We start from the raw sequence: 25,515 nt of genomic DNA on the forward strand, positions 1-25,515 counted from the left end.
TTACAAGACGGTAAAGCGTACAGGTCTATAGGAGTCTATAGGTCCGCAATTTCAGCAGGACACCTGTCGTTGGAAGGAATACCAGCAGGAGAGAACGTAGCCGCGATAAGACTTCTAAAAGGGATTAGATTTAGGAGACCTCCACAACCGAAGTACGGCACTCTGTGCGCAGACCGAAAACAGGGGAACTCTGCAGAGGAACCGCAGCCCCTGGAGAAGCCAAGAGACACATGAACAAGGAAGCGGAGAAGCCCACAAACGACTATAGGACGCTGGTAAGCACCCTGCAGAGCTGTGGGTGGCCGGGATGGTTGGTGGGCCTTTGAAGGACAAAATATTAAATAAAGACGGGTCTCCGGCCCACAACGCATAACAAGCAGAATCCTAAGATATCTTCTTTGTGGCGGTACCTGGCAGAGGAGGGAACCAGGTCTGCCAAAACCCAGAGAAGAGGAAAGATGGGTCTGGGACCCGTACCCAAAGAAGAAGAATCTCTTAAATCATCTCCTTCCTCGCAGTGCCTGCCAGGGTAGTGAACCAGTTCTGCCCACAGCAGAGATAAAGAACTATGGGTCGGGGACCCACATCCACAGAATTGAGAAACCAATGAGAGATTTGCAAAGCAAAGGGCCAGAGGAAGAGAGACATTCCCCTGGTATTATGGACTACCTTACAAAATATAAGAAAGACCAGGGGAAGGGAGTCATTCCCCCAGCCTTCATGAACAGTGACAAAGAGCCTGAGAAGGGTAAGAAGGTAATTTCCCCTACCATTGTGTATCGTGCAACCAAGTGAGATCAGGGGAAGGAAGCCATACCCCTTGGATTTGTGCACCGTCAAGCCAAGTGAGATCAGGAGACGGTAGCCATACCCCCTGGCGTTGTTTACCATTAAGTCAAGGGAGATCAAGTGAAGGTAGCAATACCCCCTTGGTGCTGTGTATCATGAAACCAAGCCGAAAAAGGGCCCGGGCAAGGGAGTCATTCCCCTGGCACGAGAAAGGGTTGAGAACAAGCTACCCAGGGAAGGGAGAATTTCTCCAGGGACCCAATAGAGAGGCGCTGAGGGCAATAAGGAGTGACACTTGGGTTGGAACATTTGAGTTGGAACTGAAAACTTTACAGCATCTCAAGCTGTAAATTTGTATTTTATCCTGGCAAGGAACTGGGACCATGAAAAAGCAGTTGCTTTTCTCAGAGGCACACATCACACCTGCCAACCGTAACTATAACCCAGTGCCCAGAAGAAGGGAGCCATTCTACTTGACCAAGAAGATCCAGTATCCCTTTAGTTTAGTTGCTCGTGTAAGGGAGAGAGGTAGGCATTTCGACACACAACGGTGGACTCTTTTTCATTTACTTGGACATTCTGACAAATTCCTTAGTAGAGGCAGATAAACCCCTCTTAGAGTTGGGGAGAGATAGGTTAGCTCTTTATTTTGAACCAAAAAGTCTATGCTAACAATCATGGTCCCCTCCTTATACACCCTTACAACACACAGACTGAAATGGAAGTGGGTGAAATATGAGAGTTTAAAAATAAATGTGTCAAGGTTTTATTTTTTGTCGAACCATAAAGAACCATGACGAAGTTCGAAAATGAGTGTGATTTGAGATGAATTAAAAAGCTTTTTTGCATGATTGTGGAGTGTGTAGGCAGCATCCAGTAGCCAATACCCTTTTCATTAATGGTGCATACCTAGAGTTTATTTGCTGCCAAAGGAGCCAATACACAGCACAGACAAAGCATGCTCGTAGCACCATAAGCTCTCCAACTAGTGTCCCGTGAAAGTACCTCTTCCATCCCCCCATGCCCCGCTTGAACTGGAGGAGAATCAAAGGAGACGATAATAAACACCCCATAAATGCTTGTACAAGTGAAGGTGCCAAGGAGAGAAATAGATTGGATCCTTCAAACACATTTTCGAAAGGCCATCAATGAGCTGCAGCATCAACAGTGGTCCTATGACTAAAGTGTGACTTTTTCCCCCAAGCCATGACTAAAGAGCAACCAACAAAGAATGAGGCGTAATTTTTTATACTGTACAGTTATGTCGCTTTAAGGATACCGTTGCTCGAGGATTCCTGCCACTTGCCCTGGTTCCGGTCAGATTTCGGAGCTTCCAAGTTGATCAGGGACACTGCTTCCTCGTCTGTGATCCCCTCCTCCAAATAGAACTCTACCAGAGGCAAGACCTCTAAGAATTTGCAGGGATCAAACAAAGAAAAGATGTCATTAAAAAGGCATAAAAAGCTGTTCAAGCTCAAAGGTGCATGTGTAGGTATTCTGTGCATTCTAGGAATATAGAACACACCTTAAATGAGAGGCAAGAACAGAAATACTGGGTTCAATGAACCAACACAAAATGGATCCAGGTTCTGACTGGCTCAGGAAGACGGACAAATGTCAGACTACAACTCTGAATCCTTTTTTTAAATTGTTTTATTTGGCAAGCATTTATGAAACATTCATAAAATATGCATAAGTGATTATACAAGCATATTGTTCTTTAATGAAATATACCTTGAAGCATGTTAACCAGATGCATGGGGAAACAAGTGCTACTGCACGTCTCTGGCAAAACAATCTATTTATATTTTGTATAAATCACTAAACACTGTCAAGATGGATGCTTCAGGTCAATGGGGTGGGGAGGGAAGGGATTCAGAGGGAGTTACGGCAGATTGGTGGTCTTACAAGTTTAAGGACCATAGCTGGGGCAGAAGGAATATGTTGCTTACCTTAAAATCCTGTTCTCCAGTATTTATCATGGATTCACATGCTTTGAATATTCCCCACCGACAGGCTGTTAACCCTTGGAAACATTTTATTATAGATTGTAAAAGAGGTTTTAAGCTCACTTTAGTCGGCCATCCATGTCCTTCTGGGAGAATTCTGCCTCAGCCAATGGGACGTTGAGTGACAAGCCCCAGCCAGGCGGCCATCTTCAGATTCTAACCTCAGAGAGATGAGAGTTTGCGATATGTAGACTTGCTCCCTTAGGGGTGGTAGGTGGGTGCATGTGAATCCATGAACGATACCATTCTGGGGAACAGGCATTACAGATAAGCAACATACTCCTTCTCCAGCATTGGATCTTTCATGGATTCACATGCTTTGAATAGATTGCCACAGCAGTTAACATTTTTGTAATAGGTTTAACTGATGGTGCATGTATTTCTGACACTGGTCTGAAAGAAGTGATCGCTACTAGAAAAGCAGTCTTCCATGACACAAACTTTATGTCTGTAGTCGCCATAGGTTCGAACTGAGGTTTAATTAGGGCTGACAACACAGTGTTTAAGCTCCACTGAGGTGACACTTTTTGTTAAGGGGAATAGGTGTGGAATACGCCACTCATGAAGTGTTTTACGATACGGGCTCCGAAAACGGTAGCCTTTCCTTGCTTTCTGGTGTATCTAGAAATTGCTGCCAAATGTACTTTGATGGATGAGTGCGATAAACCATCATTTGCTAATTTTAATAGATATGGTGGGATTTGGTGAGGTTCCACACCTAACGGATCCAATTGTTGTTGAGAACATGAAGTGCAAAAGCAATTCCATTTGTATACATATGATTTGTTTATGTACTCTGCCCTGGTGACCTTTAGGATGTTTCTGCATTCCTGCATGAGTGGGACTTGTCCGAATTCCTTGAAGTCAGGAGCCAGGCCTTTAAGTTGAGCACCCCTGGGTTGTGGTGTCGTACCTGCTGGTTGCACATGGTCAGCAGGTCGAGGTCTTGACCCAGAGGAATTGGACGGTCCTGGGACAGGTGAACCAGCTCTGAGAACCAAGGTTGTCTCGCCCATGTTGGCACTAGGGGAAAGACTGTGCACTTGTATGTCGCAATCATTTGCAGGACCTTACATATGACTGGCGATGGAGGGAATGCATAGGCGAAGATTCCTTCCCATGACATTGCAAACGTGTCGCCTTGCGATCAATGGTGCGGATATCTGCACAGGAACAGAGGGCACTTCTTGTTCTCCCATGTGGCAAATAAACTGATGGTCGGTGTCCCCCACTTGTTGAAGATCTGTAGTAGATCCCCGTCTGCCAGTTGCCATTCGTTTAACTGGTCTTTGGTTCTGCTCAGCTGATCTGCTATTTCGTTTTCCTTCCCGGAAAGTGAAATGCTTGTAGCTGGATGTTGTTTTCGATAGCCCAGTGCCACAGTCATTGGGCTACTGTGGAGAGCGCCCTGGACCTTGTGCCCCCCTGTTTTCGCACATAATACATTGTGGTTGTGTTGTCTTTGAACACTCTTACCACACTTTGCCTTTGAGCACTGGTTGGAATGAATGCAGGGCGTGTGCACTGCCTTCAGCTCCAGTATGCTGATTTGAAGTTGTGTCTCGGTCGAGGACAAACGGCCCTTTACTGATAGCTGATTTTCGTGCGCACCCCATCCCGTTAGTGAAGCATCCGTGATCAGGGTTTCCTGGAAGAGCGGGTCCCTGAAAGCTGAAAGAGACTCCTTTGGTGATGGGAAATGGCATGAGCCGCCACCCCAGGCTTTCTGTGAGCGACTTTACTGTCAAATTGTCGTTCCATGTTCCCGTTAGCTGCGACCACCGATCCGTTAGGAATTCTTGTAGCGGTCTCATTTGTAACCTGAAATGCTGTAGCGGAGGCGTAAGAGGCTGTTGGACACCTGCTGGATTGACTATTTCTACCACCTGGTGTGACGGTGCTCGTACTAACCAATCAATGAGACATCGATCCATATGGTACCCTTTTTTCCAGAACAATGAGTCTATTTGGGCTTTGCATTTTGTGAATGTTCTTGGGGCTGAGCAAAGACCAAACAAGAGGACTTTGAATTGATAGTGATTTGTGCCTATGACGAATCTTAGGAACTTTCTGTGGCTTTTGCGAATGTAAATGTGAAAGTATGCGTCTTTGAGATCCAGTGATGCTAGGAAGTCGTACTTCCTTTTTGACTTTATAACATCTGCTAAGGTGACAATTTTGAACTTTTGTTTCTTTACATATTTGTTCAGACTTCTTAGGTCCAGAATCGGTCGCCATGAGTTGTTTTTTTTTTTACTTCAAAGAATCTGGAGTAGGTGCCTTTGCCCCTCTGATGTTTTTGGGACTTTTTCACTTGCATTTTTTATGCGCAACTTCTCCACTTCGCCCGTTAAGTTGTTTAAGCGTGGCTGGTGTTGAAATATTGGGAGTTTTGGGGGGGTCCTTGGAATTCTATGATGTGTCCTCTTTGCATGTTGTCTAACACCCACTTATCTGTCAGATAGGAAGGATAGCTCAGGGGCAACGCGTTGGTCTTGGGAACAAGGCAAGGTGGCACAACACACGTTTGAATCCCGCACTTAGAAACCACTCGCTGGTATTAGGTGTGTTATAAATGAACAATACATTGCGACCTGCAATAACGAGAAAGGGAAAAACAATATTAGAACGTGCGCTTCCAAAACATCGAATTCCATCAGTCTTACTTAAATTCCATCGCTCTATGCCACGCTTCCATCCGGAGTACCCCAGCAACATCTGCAAAGGAACAGAGACCTATTCAGGCTCGCTTTCAATATTAAACAACCACACAGCGCTATACTTACCTTAATGGATTCCGGGAGCCTGTTTTCCATTGCGCTCTCATCCACTCGCAGCACCACCGCGGCCTGTGAGGAGAAGAAGAAAACACTGGTTAGCTTTAAAAGACAAAGGTGCTGCGCTTCACGCTTTCTCTTACCTAGAAACATGCCTCTCCAAAGAGGGCGCTAGAGAGCCATCCAAGATGGCTGCCTCCTAGAGAGCTCTGTGTGGCTCTCCATTAATCCTGCGACATCCTCTTCTCTACGGTGTCCGTTTCACCCACAAACACAGCCGGGTGCATTTAGGAAACGCAGACGAACATTTTGATACGAAAATCGTCTCCAGCGGCAGAGCGACAGCCGTGTTCCGGCCTGACCAGCAAGGCCTGCGGTACACGCCAGCGGAACGCCAGGGACGGAAGAAGAAATCGGGTGTGGGGGGCAGGAGCTTCCCATTAAAGCGCGAGAAGCGGCATCAGTGCAACACCTGACAACCGGAGCCTGCCGAGACCCGTCGGGGCGTCGAACCGGGCCGCTTCAAGTAGCGGGTAGACGTGTGCGCCAGCGGCGCCAAGAGACACACAGTCTCCGTCCCTGCTGCGGCCCGGTCGAGGCTCAAGAGGAGAGGCGGCGGGCAACAACATCCTCACCGTGCACCCAGGTAGGAGATCCCCCCCCCCGCCCAGCGCCGGCTGCCTCCCCGATCTGCTTGATAGCTTGACGGCTGAAGCCCGAAACTGCCGTCGGGATCCATTGTGAATACGGGAGGCACAGCAAGATACGCCTCGCCAGCAACCGTCCCTGGCGCCCAGCCAACTGCCTCCCCTCGATGTGAGGGCCACATCCGACCCACACCTGGCTTCCTAGAAGTGCGAAATTATCGGGGGCCACCCCCCCCTCAGAAGCGAAGCGACCGAGGGATACCACCACCACTCCCCCACAGCCACAACACAAGTCGCAGCGATCAGCCCATTGGGCCAGGGCTAGCACTGTCGATCCCCACAACCGCCAAGATAAAGAGCCCAGATCGAAGATCCTCAATAACCCTTAACTCACAGCATAACGGCAGGCATTGGAGACTCCGACTAACAACCTCACCCCTAGAGGTTGGGCTACGACACCTACCCAGAAAGGCCCCACCGAGCGACGACACTACCCCTCGCATCGAGGCCCAGGGAAAGTCCGGCAGCTTACAACCAGATTACCGGTAGCCGGAGGAGCACAGCGAACCCACCTGAGTACCACAGAGGTCGATCCGCCTGTTCCACTCCCGATTGTGCGGAAGCAGACGGTAGCTCGAAATGGGGAAAGTTGACAAAGCCCAAAAGAAACTGACTTTTGAGACGGGATCCACCAGCAAACCACATCCCGAAGCTAGCAGAGCGGCATCACCAACACCCACTAGGTCCCTGCCTGAAGAGCCCTTGCCAAGCTTCGATATCAGAGAAATTTTGATGGACCTTAAAGCTGGAATTGGCGACTTGGGCAGCAAACTCGACAACCTGTCGTCCAAAGTCGACCAGCTGCAACATCGCCTCGACAAGCACGCCGATAGGTTAGATACAGTAGAGCACCGGGTATCCGACCTGGATGATGGCGCAGCGAGCCTTACCACTCGAGTCACCACCCTCGAATCCCAGATGAAAGCAGTCTGCGCTAAAAACGAAGACTTAGAGGGACGCTCAAGGAGGAACAACATCAGAATCATCGGCATCAGAGAACAACGACTCCTGACGAAAATGGAAGACCATGTCGAACAGATCTGCAATGACCTCTTCGGGAAAGAGCAGCTCTCCAAACTGTTTGTAGTTGAACGAGCTCACAGAATTCCGAACACCAGTCCAGTCCCAGGTGCAAATCCACGGCCAATTATTGCAAAACTATTAAACTATAAAGATAGAGATGCGATACTCAATGCAGCCAGAGAAAAGGGGAACCTTCAATATGACGGAGACTCAATCCAGTTCTTCCCAGATTTCTCCCCTACCGTTCAAACACTGAGGTGCTCCTTCACGACAGTTAAGAGGAGGCTGAAAGACAACCAGATACTCTACTCAATGCTTTATCCAGCAAAACTTCGCATTCAACATGATGGGAAAGCACTCTTCTTCCACACACCTGAGGAAGCCAGCGATTACCTTGATCGGGCTGGCTGCAGAACCGCCCCTAATAACCCCTTGCAGCAGCGTGAAAACAGAAGACGCAGAGATCCGCCATAACGGTCGTCCCAGGCGCTCAAAGGGACAGGTTTCATACCCAATGCACAAAACCTAAGACCGCAGAGACTCACTCCTAGTACGTTGGAGAGCCACCCTCCCCTCTCAGGAGGCACAAGCGCCCCAAGCACAGCATCCCTTATAGTTTAGTTATGATGAGGGAACCTCGCGGGTCAGTTGGGGGTTACCCGCGCGCGGGAGGGAAGTCACAGTTACCACACCACCTCCAGTTGAGGTGCGCATCCTCACCTTTGTTTAGACACGAGGAGCGTCCAAGTTTTGCGCCACCAGTTCCACGCCGTCCTCCGGCCCCACGTCCCCTTTGCTCGCCACCACTGCTGGTTCACCGCCCAGCCACCGAGCTTCCGGGCAAGATCAGAGGGAACAAAAAACGACTCAATATAGACCCTGACCCGTGCTATTCAGAGTCATAACCTGGAACATAAGAGGAGGTAACATCCCGTCAAAAACTAGGAAAATACTCCAGTATCTTAGAAGGCATGAAGTTGACGTTGCTATGCTTCAAGAAACTCACTTACTCCCGGGGAAGGATCATCAGTGGGCTAAAAGCTGGGGCTGTCACAGATACTTCTCCTCGTACTCATCCTACTCCAGAGGAGTCGCGATCTTAATACATAAGAAGATCAGCTTCCGGCTTGTCCACACTGCAAAAGACAACGAAGGAAGGACTCTCCTCGTCAGCGGCATCTTAGCAGGCCAGAAAATCACCTTTGTTAACTCTTACGCACCAAATATAGACGGTCCAGACAACTTCAGCTGGGTAATATCCCATGTATCACACCAAGAACCTGCGACCATAATCTGGGGCGGAGACATGAATACAGTGTTGGACCCGGTGAGAGACAGGTCCAGAACATCCACACAACCTCCATCCAAGGCCTGCCTTCAAATAAAAGAAATCTGCAAGGCATTCAATCTGAGGGATGCATGGAGAACTTCTAAAGGAGAGCTGCGGGAATACACCTTCTATTCCGCTGTACACAACTCAAGCTCCAGGATCGACTATCTTTTTACCTCGGTGAACGGCCCGTGGACCAACGGCCCATGCGATATCCATCCAAGAACTCTCTCAGACCACTCCCCTGTAACCCTCGTTCTAAACTCGACTCACCCCAAGCCCCCCCTACAACGATGGCGTTTCAAAACCGGCTCAATGCGGGATGAGGTTTTCGCTGCCGAACTAAGAGAAGAGATCGCGCTGTTCCTCGAAGTCAATACAGGATCTGTGACCTCGCCAAGTACACTGTGGGAAACTTTAAAGTGTTTCATCAGAGGGGTCTGCCACGCCAAAGAGAATGGCATACTGAAACTCATTCGGCGGGAGCTGACTTCCTGTGAAGTGAAGCTAAAACAACTTGAACTCCAGCGCACCAGCACAACCAACCCAAACATTCCAGTCGCTCTGAAGGTAGAGCTACAAAAATTCAACAACGCAGCGGATCGAGAAGTGAAATTTCTAAATCGCAACAGTCTAGTCAGACAATATGGCGAAGGACAAAAACCGGGAGCCCTCCTAGCAAACCTGATCAAAGCACACAACAAACTTTCACCTATAGAAAGGATTCGGACCAGGCAGGGGCAATTCGTCCACTCCGATGAAGACATAGCGGAGGAATTCAGGCTTTTCTATCAGGACCTATACAGCAACAGTCACGACAGCGACCCACAAGTCTCGTTGGAGTACCTCGAAAATGCAGAGTTATACTGGGTTGAGCACTCCCTGCGGGAACCACTGAACGACCTCATCACACAAGAGGAGATCATAGAAGCTATCAAAACCCTCCCTAGCTCAAAAGCTCCAGGCCCAGACGGCCTAACAGGAGAATTTTATAAAGCCTTCGCCACCACCCTCGCTCCCCTTCTAGCGACAGTATACGCCGAGGCACTAGAAAAAGCGACTCTTCCCGACTCCTCCCGCGAAGCCAACGTCATTCTCCTGCACAAGCCGGGCAAGCCTCCAGAGGACTGCGCATCGTACAGGCCCATCTCCCTCCTCGATCTCGACAACAAGATACTTGCAAAGGTGCTGGCCAAAAGGCTACTACCATTGATGCCCACCCTCGTCCTGGCGGACCAGGCAGGCTTCGTCCCAGGCCGCAACACGACCTTCGGCGTCAGGAGGCTTTTCAGCGTCATTGAGGCACTAGACCCCTCAACTCAAGCAATAGCGGTCCTCCTCGACGCCGAAAAGGCATTCGATTCGGTGGGATGGCCATTTATGTTTGCCATACTCACCAGAATGGGCCTGGGCGCCCGCTTCATCAAACTGGTATCGCTACTGTACAACGAACCACGCTCCAACATCATCGTAGGTACGGCAAAATCGGCTCCAGTGGTAATCCAGTGGGGCACCAGACAAGGCTGTCCACTCTCTGCATTGATCTTCGCCCTGGTGATGGAACCACTGGCCTCCATCCTAAGAGAACATCGACAACGGAGAGGAATCGTCATTGGACCGCACAAGCTTATCATATCTCTCTATGCGGACGACGTGGTCCTGTTCGTCCGCGATCCCGAAGAGAACCTGAACCCAGTCATGAGGGAGGTCATCAAATTCGGAACAGCCTCCGGCCTGAAAATCAATCAAAGTCCATAATATTCCCGCTGACCCCAGCCACCAAACCCTTCGAAGATGACTTTCAACTCACATGGAAAACATCCAACGTCCGATACCTGGGAATTCAAGTGTCCCTAAGCTACCACGAGGTATTCCGCGACAACTACGAAGTGGTGACTAAGTCCCTTCAGGAAAAAGTGACAAGATGGAAGACCCTACCACTAACGCTCTGGGAAAGAGTTTCTCTAGTCAAGATGGTGATCCTACCAAAACTACTCTACCTGTTTACCAACATTCCAATATTCCTTCCCCAAACTTATCTAAAAAGAATAAAAAGCATGGTCCTCGAACTACTATGGGCAGACAAACCAGCCAGAGTAGCATACACAACACTAACACTTCCAGTGGCGAGCGGTGGCCTCGCACTCCCAGACCTGGAGAAATACTTTTGGGCAGCACAAGCGCAATTTCTCAGTCACTGGTATGCTACCCACACAATCAGGCCTCACGTTCAGGTGGAACGAGCGCTAGCAACAGCAAACCTGCTAACCGCAGTCATCATCAGTCAAATTCCCATCCCCAACGCCAACATGAACGTAATGCTGTCAACATACAGAGCCTGGCTCAGATTAGCCCATAGATACGGGGTAAAAACGAGATACTCTCCCCTGTTGCCGGTGAAATTCATCCCAGGAGTACCACTAACGTCGGAAAAAGTATTCCACCAATGGGCCGATAAACTGAAAATTGAGACCTTGGGAGATCTCTTCACTGAAGACGGCTTTATAACCCCGCAACAAACAAAATCGAAGGGCGGCAACTCCGCATTGGATATATTCCTCTATTTTAGGACCCGATACACGTTTCAAGCGCTCCTGCCGGACTTCCCACGTCAGCCTCAGACCTGGCAACTGTTACACAACGTCATTCAAGCACAAGGGGAAGGCAAGTTGGTGTCACAAATCTATAAAGCTATTATTTCTGATACGAAGACCAGATGGGAAAGGTCCCTGCATAGTACAATATCAGAGGAAGACTGGTCCTACATCCTGAAGCAGACTTCAAAAATCGCTCTCAATTCGCGACTTAAATTAATCCATTTTAACTTTCTACACCAGACCTACTACACCCCTGCGAAAGCTAATAAACATCACCCTGAAGCAGAGGCAAAATGTGAGATGTGGAGTACACTCAGCAGACTTCGTCCACTTGGCATGGGACTGCCCCGAAATAACTCCGTTCTGGAATCAAGTCCTAGAGACAACAGCAGCAATAGTGGGAGAGGCAATACAACCAAGCCACACAACTGCCTTACTGGGCATGACGAGGCTGCTCCCCGCCCCGACCAGAAAGCTGGCGGGACTTCTGCTAACACTGGCCAGGAGGAGAGTGGCCATGTCCTGGGGTCGAGGCCCCCCCCCAACATTCAGCGCTTGGCGCAGGGACATCCTCTATTGCCAGGACGTGGATACAGACTTTGTCAAACAACTTCCCCTTCATGCCCGCCCTCCAGACATCTGGGGTCCGCTGATAATATTCCTGCTTAAAGAATCAGAGGAGGCCTCCACCAGCCAACCAATTGCCTCAAACATGGGAGAGGAGTCTCGATGAGGGCTCGGAACGAGCAGCACCATCTCCATGCTACATCGACCTGGAACCAGGACATCACAAACAGTTGAACTTTGGGCCGAGCGGGGGGGACTGGCGGGGAGGAAAGGGGGGACGAGGGATGGGAGGAACACGGCGCAGAGTTAAGTCCACCCTAATGTGGGTGAGTATTTGTTTCTATGTTTTAACAGAAAATTACAAAAACCAAAAATAAAGGTTTTAAAAAAAAGAAACATGCCTCTCCAACCGGCATGCCAACATCAAGACTTTTTCACCTGAAAAAAAGGAGATAAAGACATTAACGAATTCCCACCATAAACAGAACAAAGACTTACAATGAACAAACCTACCTGCCTACCAGCAGATTCCGGGTCACAGCAGGCCTGGGCTGCACCAGTGAAGCAACTCGGGCAGCTCGCCAACAAACGTCAAGCGCCCCTGCACATGAAACGCAGGACGGATAGCTCACCCTACAAATAACTAAGGTGAGAAAAGAACCCTGTGGGAAGGGAATCGGTCAGAGGGAGGTGGGAGATTCACCCATTAGAGATAGATATCACAAATCCTCCCTTCTGTAATTGCAGATTCATTATTCAGCACTGGGCACCTACGGATCCAGGGTTCCAGATCTCAGAGCCTTCCAGACGCCTCCGGGGATATCAGGTGAGCGTAACAGCATCTTCCCCATCTCTTAGGATGTCCAGGACCAGCTTGTTTTTATCTTTTAGCAGTGATTTAGCCACTTTTACTGTCGTGACTCGTGTGGCCAGGACTTTCTTGTCAAATGCGTCTTGTTTCCTGCTGTCATTGTCAGGTGGTACTGCACATTTTTTACCTTTGCGGTGGAGACTGACGAGACAGGTCTTCATAGTCTTGGTTTAGATCCAAGTCTGAGTCCTCTCAGTTATCTGGTTGCAGTCATTTTGAGGTAGAGGTGTCGGTGTTCCGATTACCTTCCTCATCGTCCGTGGGAGAGGATTGGAGTTCTCAAACTTCTGGACTGTATGGGGAATGTTGTGGCCTTGGGAAACCCCTCGAGTTCTAATGGGGCTGCTGGTTCTGTTCAGTCATGTGCGCCTCATAGGCATGATAGGGGATTCTCTTTGCAGTAAGATTACATACCAGGTCAGTGTATTGCCTCTTGGTTCATTCACCTAGTGTCTTGTAGCCGTTTTGTCAGACCTGCAGGGTTCCCCCGAAAGGCCTGGTGCCTCATCGGGTGCCTGTGGGGGGTGGAGGGACTGGTTCACTGTTAGCCAGTTGTTGAAGTAGGGACTGAAGAGTAGAGAATACCTGTAATGATAACAGACGGTTGGTTGAGTAAAGGTTCTGTTGGCTGTGGAGGGGCCGTCAGGATTGCCAATGCCGGCTCCAGTAACTCCTATAACCTTGGACCGAGAGGTGTTTCTCGTGGCAAATATTGGTCTCCCTCTGATGACTGGGGTGAGTACCACTGTTCAAATTCTGAATCAATAGGTTGCTCAAGTATCTGGTCTGGAGGAAATGACAAGACCAGAGACAGGGTTGGACCCTTGGACACCCTAGGGTGATCAGTGTCTCCCTCGGGTGGCTGAGGTGAAGATAGTTCCCCATAACCTGGTACTATTGCCTTGTCGTCCAAGAAATCAGGCAAGTGTATGGGTCTGACAGGCAGTTTAAGAACTATTGGGCTTTGTTGTACAGGTGCAGAGTCCTCTGTTGGCTCTTGTTCCTTTCTAGCTGTTATATATTTGTCTCCAGACTCGTGTTTGTGCTTTATATTTCCCAGTTTTACTTCAGTTTTTCTGATTTTTGATATTTTCTGGGTGCCCATAGATGAGGACGCTCTAATTTCCTTTTTTCGTGTCCCCCCACTGTTGACGACGCAGACAGAAAAGGTGTTGGTGACTTGCCATGTAATGTCAATGCTGACGTCACCATTGTTTGGCTTTCCGTGGATGGCACCATCGACGTGGACGGGGAAGCAGCCGACTTTGCCGGTGACAGGTCTTCGTGGGCACAGTTGTCGTGGACGGGTGTGTGGACGATATTATCGTCGACAAAGATTTCCGTTTACCCGTCGACGATGATGAGGCTGATGATGGATTTACTGTCGTCGACAATGATGTATAGTGGACGATCGTGGTGCGGTCAAAGGTGGTTTTTGGGTGCCGGCTGGAATAGCTGCGCTCGTTGATGGAGCGTTTACATCAGATTATAACATCGCTTTCATCCTAGGCGGGTGCCTCGTCGGACCGATGGATTTTTCCTTCTTTTTTCCTCTTGAAGGTAGCGGAAGAAGAAGAAGACATTATCTCCTCAGACATGGCCCTTTTATAGGTTTTTGGCCTGTCTGATCTATCCTCCACCACACTTCTAGAGGATTCAGTCTCTGAAGGGGGTATCTGCCCTCGTTCAGCAAAAGGGTTAGGCTCCTTTTTCTACCCTTTGGGGTTTTTGTGCTAAAGGTGGCACACATTTCACAATCTTCCTGAATTTGATTTCGGTATAGACAGTATATACATTCAGAATGCTTGTCTCCCTCATACACATTCTTAATTCCACATGACTGGCATTCCTTGAAAAGCTTTCCGTTTTTTTCCATATCATGAAAGTAAAAAACACTTATCTGTATTAGATGTTGTTTTTATAAAGTTGTGAAGAGGTATCTTAAGGTTTTGAAGAACTATGCTTGTCTGTGGCTTTTTTTCTCCAGGAGAGAAAGCCTCGAGGACTCCACAGGACGATGTGCATGGAGAATCTGAAGATGGACTCCTGGGTGGGTCTTGTCACACGACGTCCCACTGGCTCAGGCAGAATACACCCAAAAGGACATGGGTGGGCAACTAGAGCGAGCTTTAAAGCTCTGTTATAAGCTATAACAAAATGTTACAGAGGATTCCCAGCCTATCGGAATATTCAAATCATATGAATCCATGAAAGATACAATGCTGGAGAAGAGGAGAATTTCAGAACTTGGCCAGTTTGGTTTGAAGCAAAGAGGGGAAGAGATTTCCAGAGTGAGATGCCATAGAAGCAAACGGGAGCCCACAATAAAATGGAGACCAAGAGTAAGTCTATATGCACATGGGAGATTGGGGCGGGGGTGGCACAGGCAATGAGCATTTCACCTTAACCTCACACCACACCAGTGCCTCAGTATATACAAACTAGACTTTAAAAGCACACTGGTGCATCTTTTGGTATGTAAACTCAACCCACAGGCTTAACTATCTCTTCATAAGGCTGATCAGCAGGTACAGATTACAGCAAAACACAAAGATGCAATCAATTTCATTGACAGAAAAATGTCTCCATAAACACACAAGTGACATAACTAGCTAAGCTATAACCCTTAAGACTATAGCTAAAAAGGGTCTAGAATACAAGCAATGGTCTCTCCTGCATTTCAGTGAAATTATTACTGTTATTGCTCTTCCGCTGGGAGCCTACAGGTCATTCAACGAAGGGTACTCATCAGCCAACCTTTCGTCTCACTCCGATTCCGAGACAGGAATCCGAGGATACAGGTATTCCATGGGCGTGGGCTTACTGTTTACTGTTGTCTGCCAAGTGAGATTTATTGGTATTTAACCCTCATATTTTGCTCCTTAGAACATTGGGACGGTGCAGGCACCCAACCCTACCCACCTTTCCAGACCATTGAGAGATCTGTGTTTGATATTCACCAGTCCACAGACATTTGGAAGGTCTGTGGGGAACAGCGCTATTCCTCACAATGTCTAATTTATCTGCATAAACTTCTAACAGAAAAGAAAAATATGTATCTCCTCTTCTTGGTAAAGTTTGCAGAGTATTTCAAATGATCCTCCTATATGGCAGATGATATACAGGTCAAGTTAGGATTCATCCGACTTACTGGCATACTTGACCCATTAGTCGCTTTTTTCTCGAGAGGTACATTGAACCACTTTTAAATTGAGTTATCTGATTTGGGACTTTCAGATTTCCACATTTCAGAGACTCTGAGTTAATGCAATTACGTTGATTGTTCACACACCATTCAATGCTGATTTGACCTCATTATTCAGAACATTACACTCCTTTATGGGAGCTGTTATCAAAGTAGAGTTATTGGTACTGTGAAAAGGTGAAAGCAATTATTTGATTTATGTTTGGCCATTGAGAAATAAAAAAAACTAAAACAAACATATAAAAGCAATACAATAATCCACACAGTATAGTCCTTATGAATTCTGCCACCATCAGAGCCCACAAAGGGATTGAAAGACCATTACAAATCTATATATATATATTTGTGAAAGTATGTTTGTATGTTCGGGGTTGGCTCCAGCCCCATAACAGTTGGTCGGCATAAACGTTGGCCCACGGTCGGCATAACAGTCTTGTGTGTACTGGCGACAGTGAAATTTGACCAACCCCACCCATTCGTCCTGTACAGGGCTGGATTCGGCCCCGTGCTATCAGTATGATCGATTTTGGGAGATTGCCAATTTTGCGATTGTTGGTTCCAGCCCCACAACAGTTGGTGGGCTGATGTTTTGGCCCAAGGTCGGCATACCAGTCTGGGGTGTACTGGCAATGGTGAAATCTGACCAACCACACCCATGCTCACTGCAGAGGGGTAGAGCGTGGTTCAGCCCTGTGCTACCAGTATTGGCGATTGTAAATTTTGCGATTTTTCAAAAATAGGAAGTTAGGACACAACATAATATACAAAAGGCTATAGCACGCTCACACATGCATGTCAGCTACAGACCAGGGCAACGCTGGGTGGGTACTGCTAATGTTTCATAAACTGATGCTTCTCAGAAAGAAAACAACTCTTTCTTCAAGGAAAAGAATCATGACACGCAACTAGTTTCCAGGTCCAGGTAACGCCACAGTCAACTGGGGGTTTGCTGCGCTCACAGGTCTGGGTCTTTTCACAACACTCTATGTGGCAGGCATGTCGCCCCGTGGCCTCACCAGACTGACACAGACTGCTCCACTTAGGCCCACTTTGCTCCCCTACTGGGAGGATTAAGGGTACTTCTTAGTCAATATAACTCTGGCATGTCTCTGTGGAAATTAAGCTGCGTGGTACCCCTGCCACCATGCCCCATCAATTACTGATGCTATTCTGTGCTGGTCTCTGCAGGTGCAGTTCTCCCTACGGAGTAAGTCGATCATCCATTCAAAGAACAAACCCATTAAACATTATTTGACAACAGCAATCTGGGTGTCCACAAATTCAATGAGTTTAACATGGTGCAGTCTTTGGAACGATGCACTGAATTTGCATGTGTATTCCCAAAAACGAATGCAAAAATCCATGCTTGCATTTTATTGGGTTTGTTATGTATAAGGTATGGAAACAAATTACTGTAATAACTATTTTCAAACCGAAAACATGTTAGAGTACACAAATAACAGAAAAAGTAAAAATGTAGAAGCAGCATGAGTGCAGTTCAACTTTGTAGAGCCTATTGGTATATACTCTAATAGCGTAACTGTAGAAGGTATTCCAACATCATTGAGTGTGCCCTAATAGCGTCACTGTGTTAAAGTTAAACTTAGAAAGTGTGCCCTAATAGCGTCACTGTGTTAAAGTTGAACTTAGAAAATAGTGCCCTAATAGCGTCACTGTGTTAAAAGTTGAATTTTGAAGGTATTCCCAACATCATTGAGTGTGCCTGGTCGCATACACTTTACTGATTACCACATTATCGCACTACCACGCTTACTCTCTCCTATACACCACCATTCAACTAGAACACAGCAGTACTATGACACATTCAGTAAAGCTGTTCTCATACTAACATGACTCATCAAACTACCCATCATCCTAATAAAACACTGCTAGCAAGCACATACCAGCTAGCCTAGGTGTCTCCTCAGGCCTAACGCAGCCAGAACTCAGTCTGGATATCCACCCCCCAGACTGAACACATTCAACTGATCTCCACAGCACCACACTTGCCGCTAAGAAGCAGCTATCATGCAACAACCACAACAGCTGCACACATACCTCGTGCGCCCACGCACGTTACGACTCTCACTCTCTCAACTGACTTGAACTGCGATTCCCGAGGGCGTTCAACCTACCAGCGCCTTGAGATTATACCAATGGTACATAAGGCGCTATACAAATGCAAAATAACATAACATACACTAGCAGTTGAACTTGTGCTTCACACAGAAGTTCCTAAAAACATTTTTTTTAGACAAAGATATATTTATATTATATACTTTTTACATAGTCTACACCATTGAACCTGCCCACATGCCCAATTTCAGGTTTGCAGCATGTTGGAAAATGTGCTGAACATTTCGAACAGACACACACATATCCACAAATTTCACCCCTTAAAAAAAATTAGACAAAGGTATATTTATATTTTATACTTTTTACATTATCTACAGCATGGAACCTACCCAAATGTCAAAATGTCAGGATTGTAGCATGTTTGGAAGTATGATGAACATTTCCAACAGACACACACATATCCAAGTGTTGCAGAATGCTTAAATAAAACGTAAAAAGAAAAATTGAAAATGTATATTAAATACTTTGTACATTGTCTACACCTTGGAACCTATCCACATTCCAAATTTCAGGTTTGTAGCATGTTGGGCAGTATGGTGAACATTTTGAACAGACGTGATCCACATCCACAAATTTCCCATATATAGTTGTAGTTATGGTTAAGTTGCTAAACTCATAGGAAGAGCACTTTTTCGGCGCCTTATAACTTTGCTGCCCCTGGACGAATCCTCACCAAACTTTGCAAAAAAAGTATATGGGTGGCTCTGAATTTGTTCACCAAGTTGGGCGAGGTTTCGTGTGGGGGGTCGGGGGGGTTTAAAGGGGGAGTCACAAAATATATTTTTTTCCCATAGACTGAACGGGGAAAACCTTTGCGCACGGCTACAGGTCGAAAGGTTGGACGGATTTTCACCAGGAGCGGAGGCTCGGGCCAGAAAGCGTGATTTTGTGTGTTCGGGGGAATCGGACAGGTAAATTTGTTACAAAAGACAGAAATGTACGCCCCAAAAAATTAGTGATATCTGGGTCCACTCCACGGACCCATTTCCCTGTTCGCTCCGCGGACAGAAGTGTAATTGGATCACAGTACGGCGTGGTGTCAGAGAAGTTTGGACGCGGCCGGTGGTTGGCTGGAGGGAAGCGTGCTGTGTGTTAACATTTTTTGGAAAAGCCCCATGGTGTATCGGAGGCAGTGCGGCAGCGGCAGGGTCTGAAAAATGTACCATATGCATTGTGACGGCACCCATAAAGGAAGGAATGGCTGGGGGAGTGAGAAGTGGTTCAAGAGACATACGCAGGCTATTTTCTGTAGTGATTGGAGACAGCTGTAGTAACGGTCCCTTAGTTTCTGCCATGACCTGTTTGCAAGGAACTGCTTTCGTGGTGAGTGGTGGCAGCTCATTTGCAGATGAGGAGTGAATTGCAGATGAGATAGGTTGGGTGGGAGCACGGGTGGCGGTGCGCTGCGGATGGAAAGCGGTAGTTGGGAACATGGAGGCATGCATGGCTGAATGAAGGTGCGGTGTGTCTGTGGAAGGATTACACTATGGGGTGCATGGTCAAAGACCGTAGCCCGTAGGCTCTAGGGCATGCACTGAGGAGTGTAGGGCGGCAACATACACACTGCAAGAAGGCATGTTTCAGTCTGTATCCGGTATAGGGTGGTGCTTGCAAAGTGCGGTGTGTGCCGATTGGTTTCAGTAGTGTTAGTGCTGTAGACTGATTGTGGGTAGGTTGGCAGTGACACAGTAATTTGTGCATGGCTGTGGGTAGAGGCGGTGGAGGATGTCGTATATTTGTGTATTTTAGTAAGTGCGACCAATGTTCTTAATTGCATGTTTTATGGTGTGGGGCAGTTGGGGTGAAGTGCTGCTACCTACGTGTGGTACGTTTGTGCAAAATGGTAGCTGCCCATGTGGCCATCATGTTAACTGTTGGCATTTGCTGCTGCGTAGCGCCATGGCGGTGTACAGGTTGGGTACGAGTGTTGGTGGCAGTGGTGTCTAAGCTGACATGGAGACATGCATGGTGGCATTATGTTGCCATGAGTGTGTTATTGGCCTAGATCATTGGATGCATGGCCGTAGTCCGTAGGCCGTAGGCCATGAATTCAAGAGCCTAAGCCTGGAGGACACGCAGGCCAGTAATGCATTTTTCAATGTGCATGAGTAAGAGAGTGGTGGCATGTAAGGAATGGGTGTGGAGCCCATTTCAGCCGTTATAGGCCCCTGTTGCAAGTAGATTGTGGGTAAGTTGGCAGTGGTACAATACTTTGTGAATGGTAGTGGGTACACTCATAGTATGTGACTGAAAGTGCACAGGGATGCGGGAGAGAGTGTCTTGTTTGCACATTATGGTAACTGTTGTAATTTGTTACTGCATACCTCCATGGCTGTGCTCTGTGTTTGGAGTTGCTGCAGAGAAAAGTCATGCTGTGTGGGCACTAGTTCCAATGCTTGTGCCAGTGGTGCATATGTGCATAGTGGTAGTTGGCGATATGCTGACATGCATTGTTCAATTACAGTGGGGCGAATGTGTGCAAGGTGCAGACCCACTGGAGCAATGCGGATTTGGCAGTGAATGCGGCACAGGGTGATGTTTGGGAAATGCATGTGAAGTACATTGTCGACATGCTACAGCAGACCAAGTGAATTGCAAAGCGTGAATTGTGCATTCTATGGTTGTGGTGATAGTTGGAACATGCCACAGTATTTTGTGTGCAAGAGGAGATGGTGTCGTGAGAAGTTGGGTAGTGTGGCCACAAGGTGCAGTGTGTACGTAATGTGACTATGGAAGTGGGTATGGTTGAAGGGCAGTTTATATGTGGTTGGTTACTCTGCTGTGTGAAAATGTATTGAAGTAGGCCCAATGTTGTGTAGGTGGGGTGCATAGGCAGTGACACAATAGTGTGTGATCGGTAGTGCATAGGGTTGGTGCAGGCTGCACTATGGTTGTGGCTTCTGCTAAGTGCGACACGTTTTCGTGCATGGGTGTTCTATGGCTTGAGGATAATATTGTGCATAATATTGGGTGGCCACATGGTTGCTTGCTTTGGTGTGCAGTGTTGCGGTGGGTGTGGAAAGGGTTGCAATGTTGTCTGCATACCTAAAGGTGTGCTGTGGGCATTTTAGGATGTTTGTGGATGCTGCAATACTGCCTTCTTTAGCAGATATTTCTGGGGGAGGGGCTTTGCAAACAAGCTGAACGTGTACTGAGAGTGCTGAATGGTAAGGAAAGAAGTATTGGCACAGCTTTATTGGGCCGTGGCCCTCACTGTAGATGGGAAAGCGCACATGCTCATCCTCCCATTATGAGCAGGGTGGAAATGGAAATGGAAATGGAATTGTGGTAAATAGACAATTAGGGGGTGGGTCATAGGAAGGGGCGTTACCATTTCATCACAATATTGTGTCGTGAGGGTGGTCGACATGGACATGGAGAGACGGACCGCGTTTATCGTCAATGATATCTTTGTGTGCCATCTGCACAGGTGTTGCTTGCAAAGAGGCGTTGTTGGTAATTTCGGGTTGGAAGGAGTGGCCGATTTCTGGGTCTGTCAGGGTGACTGCAGTTTCGGCGGGATGGTTCGCCTTTGCAGATATGTGGCATCCGTCACGAACGTGGACTGTGTCGTGGTGCACTATGGAAGTGCACATTTGGGTTACATGCCGTGTAGACAGTTAATCCGTCTACTGATGAGGTTGCTGACCGTAGTGATGCATATTTTCCTTACTGCCAGGGTGGTTTTCTCATGCATCACACCAAGAGAAGTGTGGGTCCTTGACTGTGTAATTTGTCCCCAGCCAGCAATTGGAAGGTGTGTTATAAACAGATTTAATGCATCGGTTTATGCAGACTGCTGACATGTTCTCCACTCACTATGAGATCATGAGATCACAAAATATACAGTGGTTCCGTAGAAATGGCATTTATTTGAGCGCCACTGGTAATGCCATTTTCTTCCACACTGTGCAAGAATCATTGACCAGAATGTTGTAAAAATCTGAGGTCAGGTAAACAGAAATGAATACAAAGAGAAAATACATAAAAAATGTGTGTGCAAGCACTTAAAAAAAAAAGACAAAAAAACTTTCACACGTATACGCTGGAAGACTGATTCCCCCTACCTTGTTTCATATTGTTTACCACCCACCACCACCCCATCTTCAATATCACGAAAAGGTAGTGGATTACACAGTACTTTCAGGATGGCACGTCCCACATCCTGGGTGGCCATGTGGCTGCATGCGGAGTGAGTAATCGTGCATACTTTCATTGAACTTTGCAGTGGACCTACTATGGAATGGCATGACATTTGTACTGTCAATGTGTAACGGTACATTTCAATTGTTGCACAGCAATGACAGTGTTCGTTGATGGCGCCATTTAACGCGATTGGTGGCTGCGTGTGTGCCTGTTTACCAGCAACCTAATGAGGTACAGCTGTAGACAAGATAGTGCAAAGGGAAGGAGGACTATACCAGTTTTACAGGGGTGCAGCCCATGCACTATTTTGGGATGTGCATGTGGCAAAATCTGCCCTTTACATCACCTTGCCCAATTGCCATGGCAGTTTGGGGATTAGCCAATCAAGTAGAACGGGTGTGGTTAACAGGAAGGGGAGGTGAAACGGTTGCACATTATACTCTGCGTACTGAGGGTGACTGACACGGCGAAACGTATTGTGTTGACTGTAGGTGCTCCCTTTGTAATAGAGGTGCACAAGAGTGCTCTGCAAAGAAACCTTGACAGCAATTTTAGTTTGGAAGGAGTGGACGCATCGTGGAATGGTGTGTATGAGTGCCATTTCGTCGATATGCATGCACTTTGCAAAGACCTTGCCACGTTTCCAGTATTAGGTGTTACCATAATTTCTAACGGTGGCATGCATATGGGTTACCTTCCTTGCTTACACTTGTCCCGTGGACTGAGGTGGTTGCTGAGTTTCGTGAGAATGCTTTTTCCCACGCCAAGGTGCTTCTCTCATCTACAATACCGCGAAGAGCATGGCCTACTGCTCATGGATGTTGTGCCGAGTCAGGCGAAGGAAGGTGTCACATCAACAGAAGCATGAACACTTGTTTGTCCGCTCGTGGAATGTTCTTCTGCAACAGTGACCTTATTACTTGTTGACATGCAGAGTGTTTCCAAGAAAATGCCATTTTGTTGTCCTCCATTGGCAAAGCAGTTTCGTTTGCTGGTCTACAGGATGCAGCGAAGAGTTTACTGAACTAATGTGCGTAGAAAAAAACTCAAAAGCTACTGAAAACAGACAAAAAAAGGTGTTTTTGTAGAAGGATCTAAAATGAAAAAAAAACACTCTTTTAAAGAGTCGTCCCTTACTATGAACTCCCGCTGCCCTGGATGCAAGTTATTCCCCCACTGCCGCATGCAGCACGAAAGTCACATGCAGGGATTTTGCGGGTGGCGGCCACGAAAACTAAACTGTGGGGATTGCCCAATGAGTTGCTTAGGATGTGCGGCAATCGGAAGAGGGACTCCTGCTGCACTGGGGACTTGCCCTCGATGTACTTGGGGACTCGCACGTGCTACATTCGACGCTCCTCACCATGTTGGACTATGGAAATGGGATGTAGCGATTGCCCTATCATGTGCTGCTCAGGGTGTGCATCAGAAGAACGTGTGCCAATAGGAAGCAGGAGTCCTCCGCCTTTACTTGGTTGGCGGCCCTGGCGGTACTTGGAGAAGGCACGTGCCACATTCTGTGTTTGCCCTTTGGCCAATGAGGTGCTCAGGGTGTATGTTACAGAAAAGAGCACCAATAGGGTGAAGAGGTCCTCTTTCTTTACAGGGGCGCCTCCCACGCAGTGTTTGGGGAAAGACACGTGCCACATTTTGCCCTTCTCACCATCTTGGACAATGGAAATGGGACTATGGCCTTTGGCCAATCAGGTGCTCTGGGTGTGCGTCACGGGAAAGGGAGGCATTCACTTTTCCAGAACTTTGTGTACTGCGGCTGGGAAACATGGCAAGGCCGACGGTTTTCATCGTGTGTGATTACTTTGTGGAAAATCTGTGCATGTAGGCCCTCCAAGAAGACTTGTCTAGCAATTTAGGTTTGGAGGGAGTGGATGTTTTGTGGAGTGGTATGGAATCGTGCTGTGTTGGTGGACTGCTTCTAGAATGTCGACACAGGGCCTCTTCGGCAACTGTACACGTTGTGATTGTGCATTTTGGAGGCTTCTTTTTGGGTTTCATGCTTTGTTCTCGTGTGTTCATTCAACTGAAGATTTTGATGAAAGCAGTGCAGCGCATTTTTCCTACTGTTAAGGAGCTTTTCTCATGTATACTGCCGAGAATCGCTTGGCATTATTCCAATGCTTCCTGTCCGCAGCCAGAGGTCGGAAGAGGTCTCACCAACAGAAGCATGTGTGACTGCTTGAGTGCTGCTGGGATGTTCTCCTGTGAGAATGAAAACATTGCTTCCCTATACATACACCTTTTCAAGGGAAATGGCATGTCTTTGTCGGCCAGTGGCAATGAAATGTTCGTGCACAATCTACAGACTGCACCGAAGACCCTACTGAAGGATTGTGAGTGCAGTTCAAAATACACATTCACGTATGCAAACCGCAAAGAAAGTATTTCTAGGGAAGCACATTTAAAAAAAATATATATATATTTTTTTTAAAAACAAAAAAAAACAAAGGTTCATTTAAGAGCCACACACCCAACAACGTGCGCTCCCCTGGTAGAAAGTTATTTTCCAACTCCCGCGCATGTGCAGCACGAAAAGTCTGCAAATATTGCGATAGTTGCAGGGTGGCACGTAGTACATACGCCCCTTTTGCAGATGACGCACATAGAAATGGGCCTGCCGAGGTTACGGGTTTGAGCAATGAAGGTTGTGTGTTATGTTGTGTGCAGCCTGACAGAGCTACACTGTGTATTTGTTCACAGAAATGCAGAGAGTGCCGTTAAGGGGGTGTGTTTTACGAGGCACAGCGTGCGGATTTCAGGGTATGCTGACATACATTCAGTGAAAATGAATGCAAAACACTGCACTCGGTATTCATTTACCAATCTATGATGTACATGTGTACTGCTATCGACTAGGTACAATGAAGTACCTGATTTTGGGTTGTGTGCGATACGCAAACATGTCGACATTATTGTTGTTCACTGTGCATGGAACATTGCAAAGCATGTTACAGGAGTTCCAGTGCCGTTTGCGACGAAGGAGGCACTTGCCCACTTTCTATCGCAGTATGCAGCTACTGATGTGGTAGCGTCATTTTCTGTTTGGTCCGTCAATGGAAACAGCGTGGTACATTGCAAAGAAGTGTATTTGTGCATTTCTTTGTCATGTGCCAATGGCATACTTCGTCCATGCCATTATGACGTTTCACAGGACGAGTACTTTTCCCTACATACAACGTTCAACTTACTGTGCCAGCTATCACGATTTCTGCACACCCCATCTAAAATGGCTTGGTGTCTTTCTTGCAAGTAGTGATATTTTCTTGCAGTAAGTGTTGCGCTGCGACGGTCTTCAAAACGCTCTGCAACACGTAAAGAAACCTCTTTGTACAGCACACTCCTT

General features: G+C 47.4%; 1 protein-coding gene across 4 annotated transcripts in view; it reads right to left on the reverse strand.

Moving 5' to 3' along the window:
• Positions 1 to 25,515, reverse strand: part of IFT122 (intraflagellar transport 122) — a 1,464,758-nt gene that overhangs the window by 203,616 nt on the left and 1,235,627 nt on the right. For all 4 annotated transcript variants that reach the window (XM_069643447.1, XM_069643448.1, XM_069643450.1 and 1 more), the window contains exon 26: positions 2,069 to 2,197. In XM_069643447.1, the coding sequence (XP_069499548.1) occupies positions 2,069 to 2,197 (129 nt within the window). The remainder of the gene's footprint in view (positions 1 to 2,068; positions 2,198 to 25,515) is intronic.

Source organism: Ambystoma mexicanum, chromosome 2p, assembly GCF_040938575.1.
Source record: "Ambystoma mexicanum isolate Mex_15411 chromosome 2p, UKY_AmexF1_1, whole genome shotgun sequence".
In the NCBI taxonomy this organism is placed as follows: Eukaryota; Metazoa; Chordata; class Amphibia; order Caudata; family Ambystomatidae; genus Ambystoma; species Ambystoma mexicanum.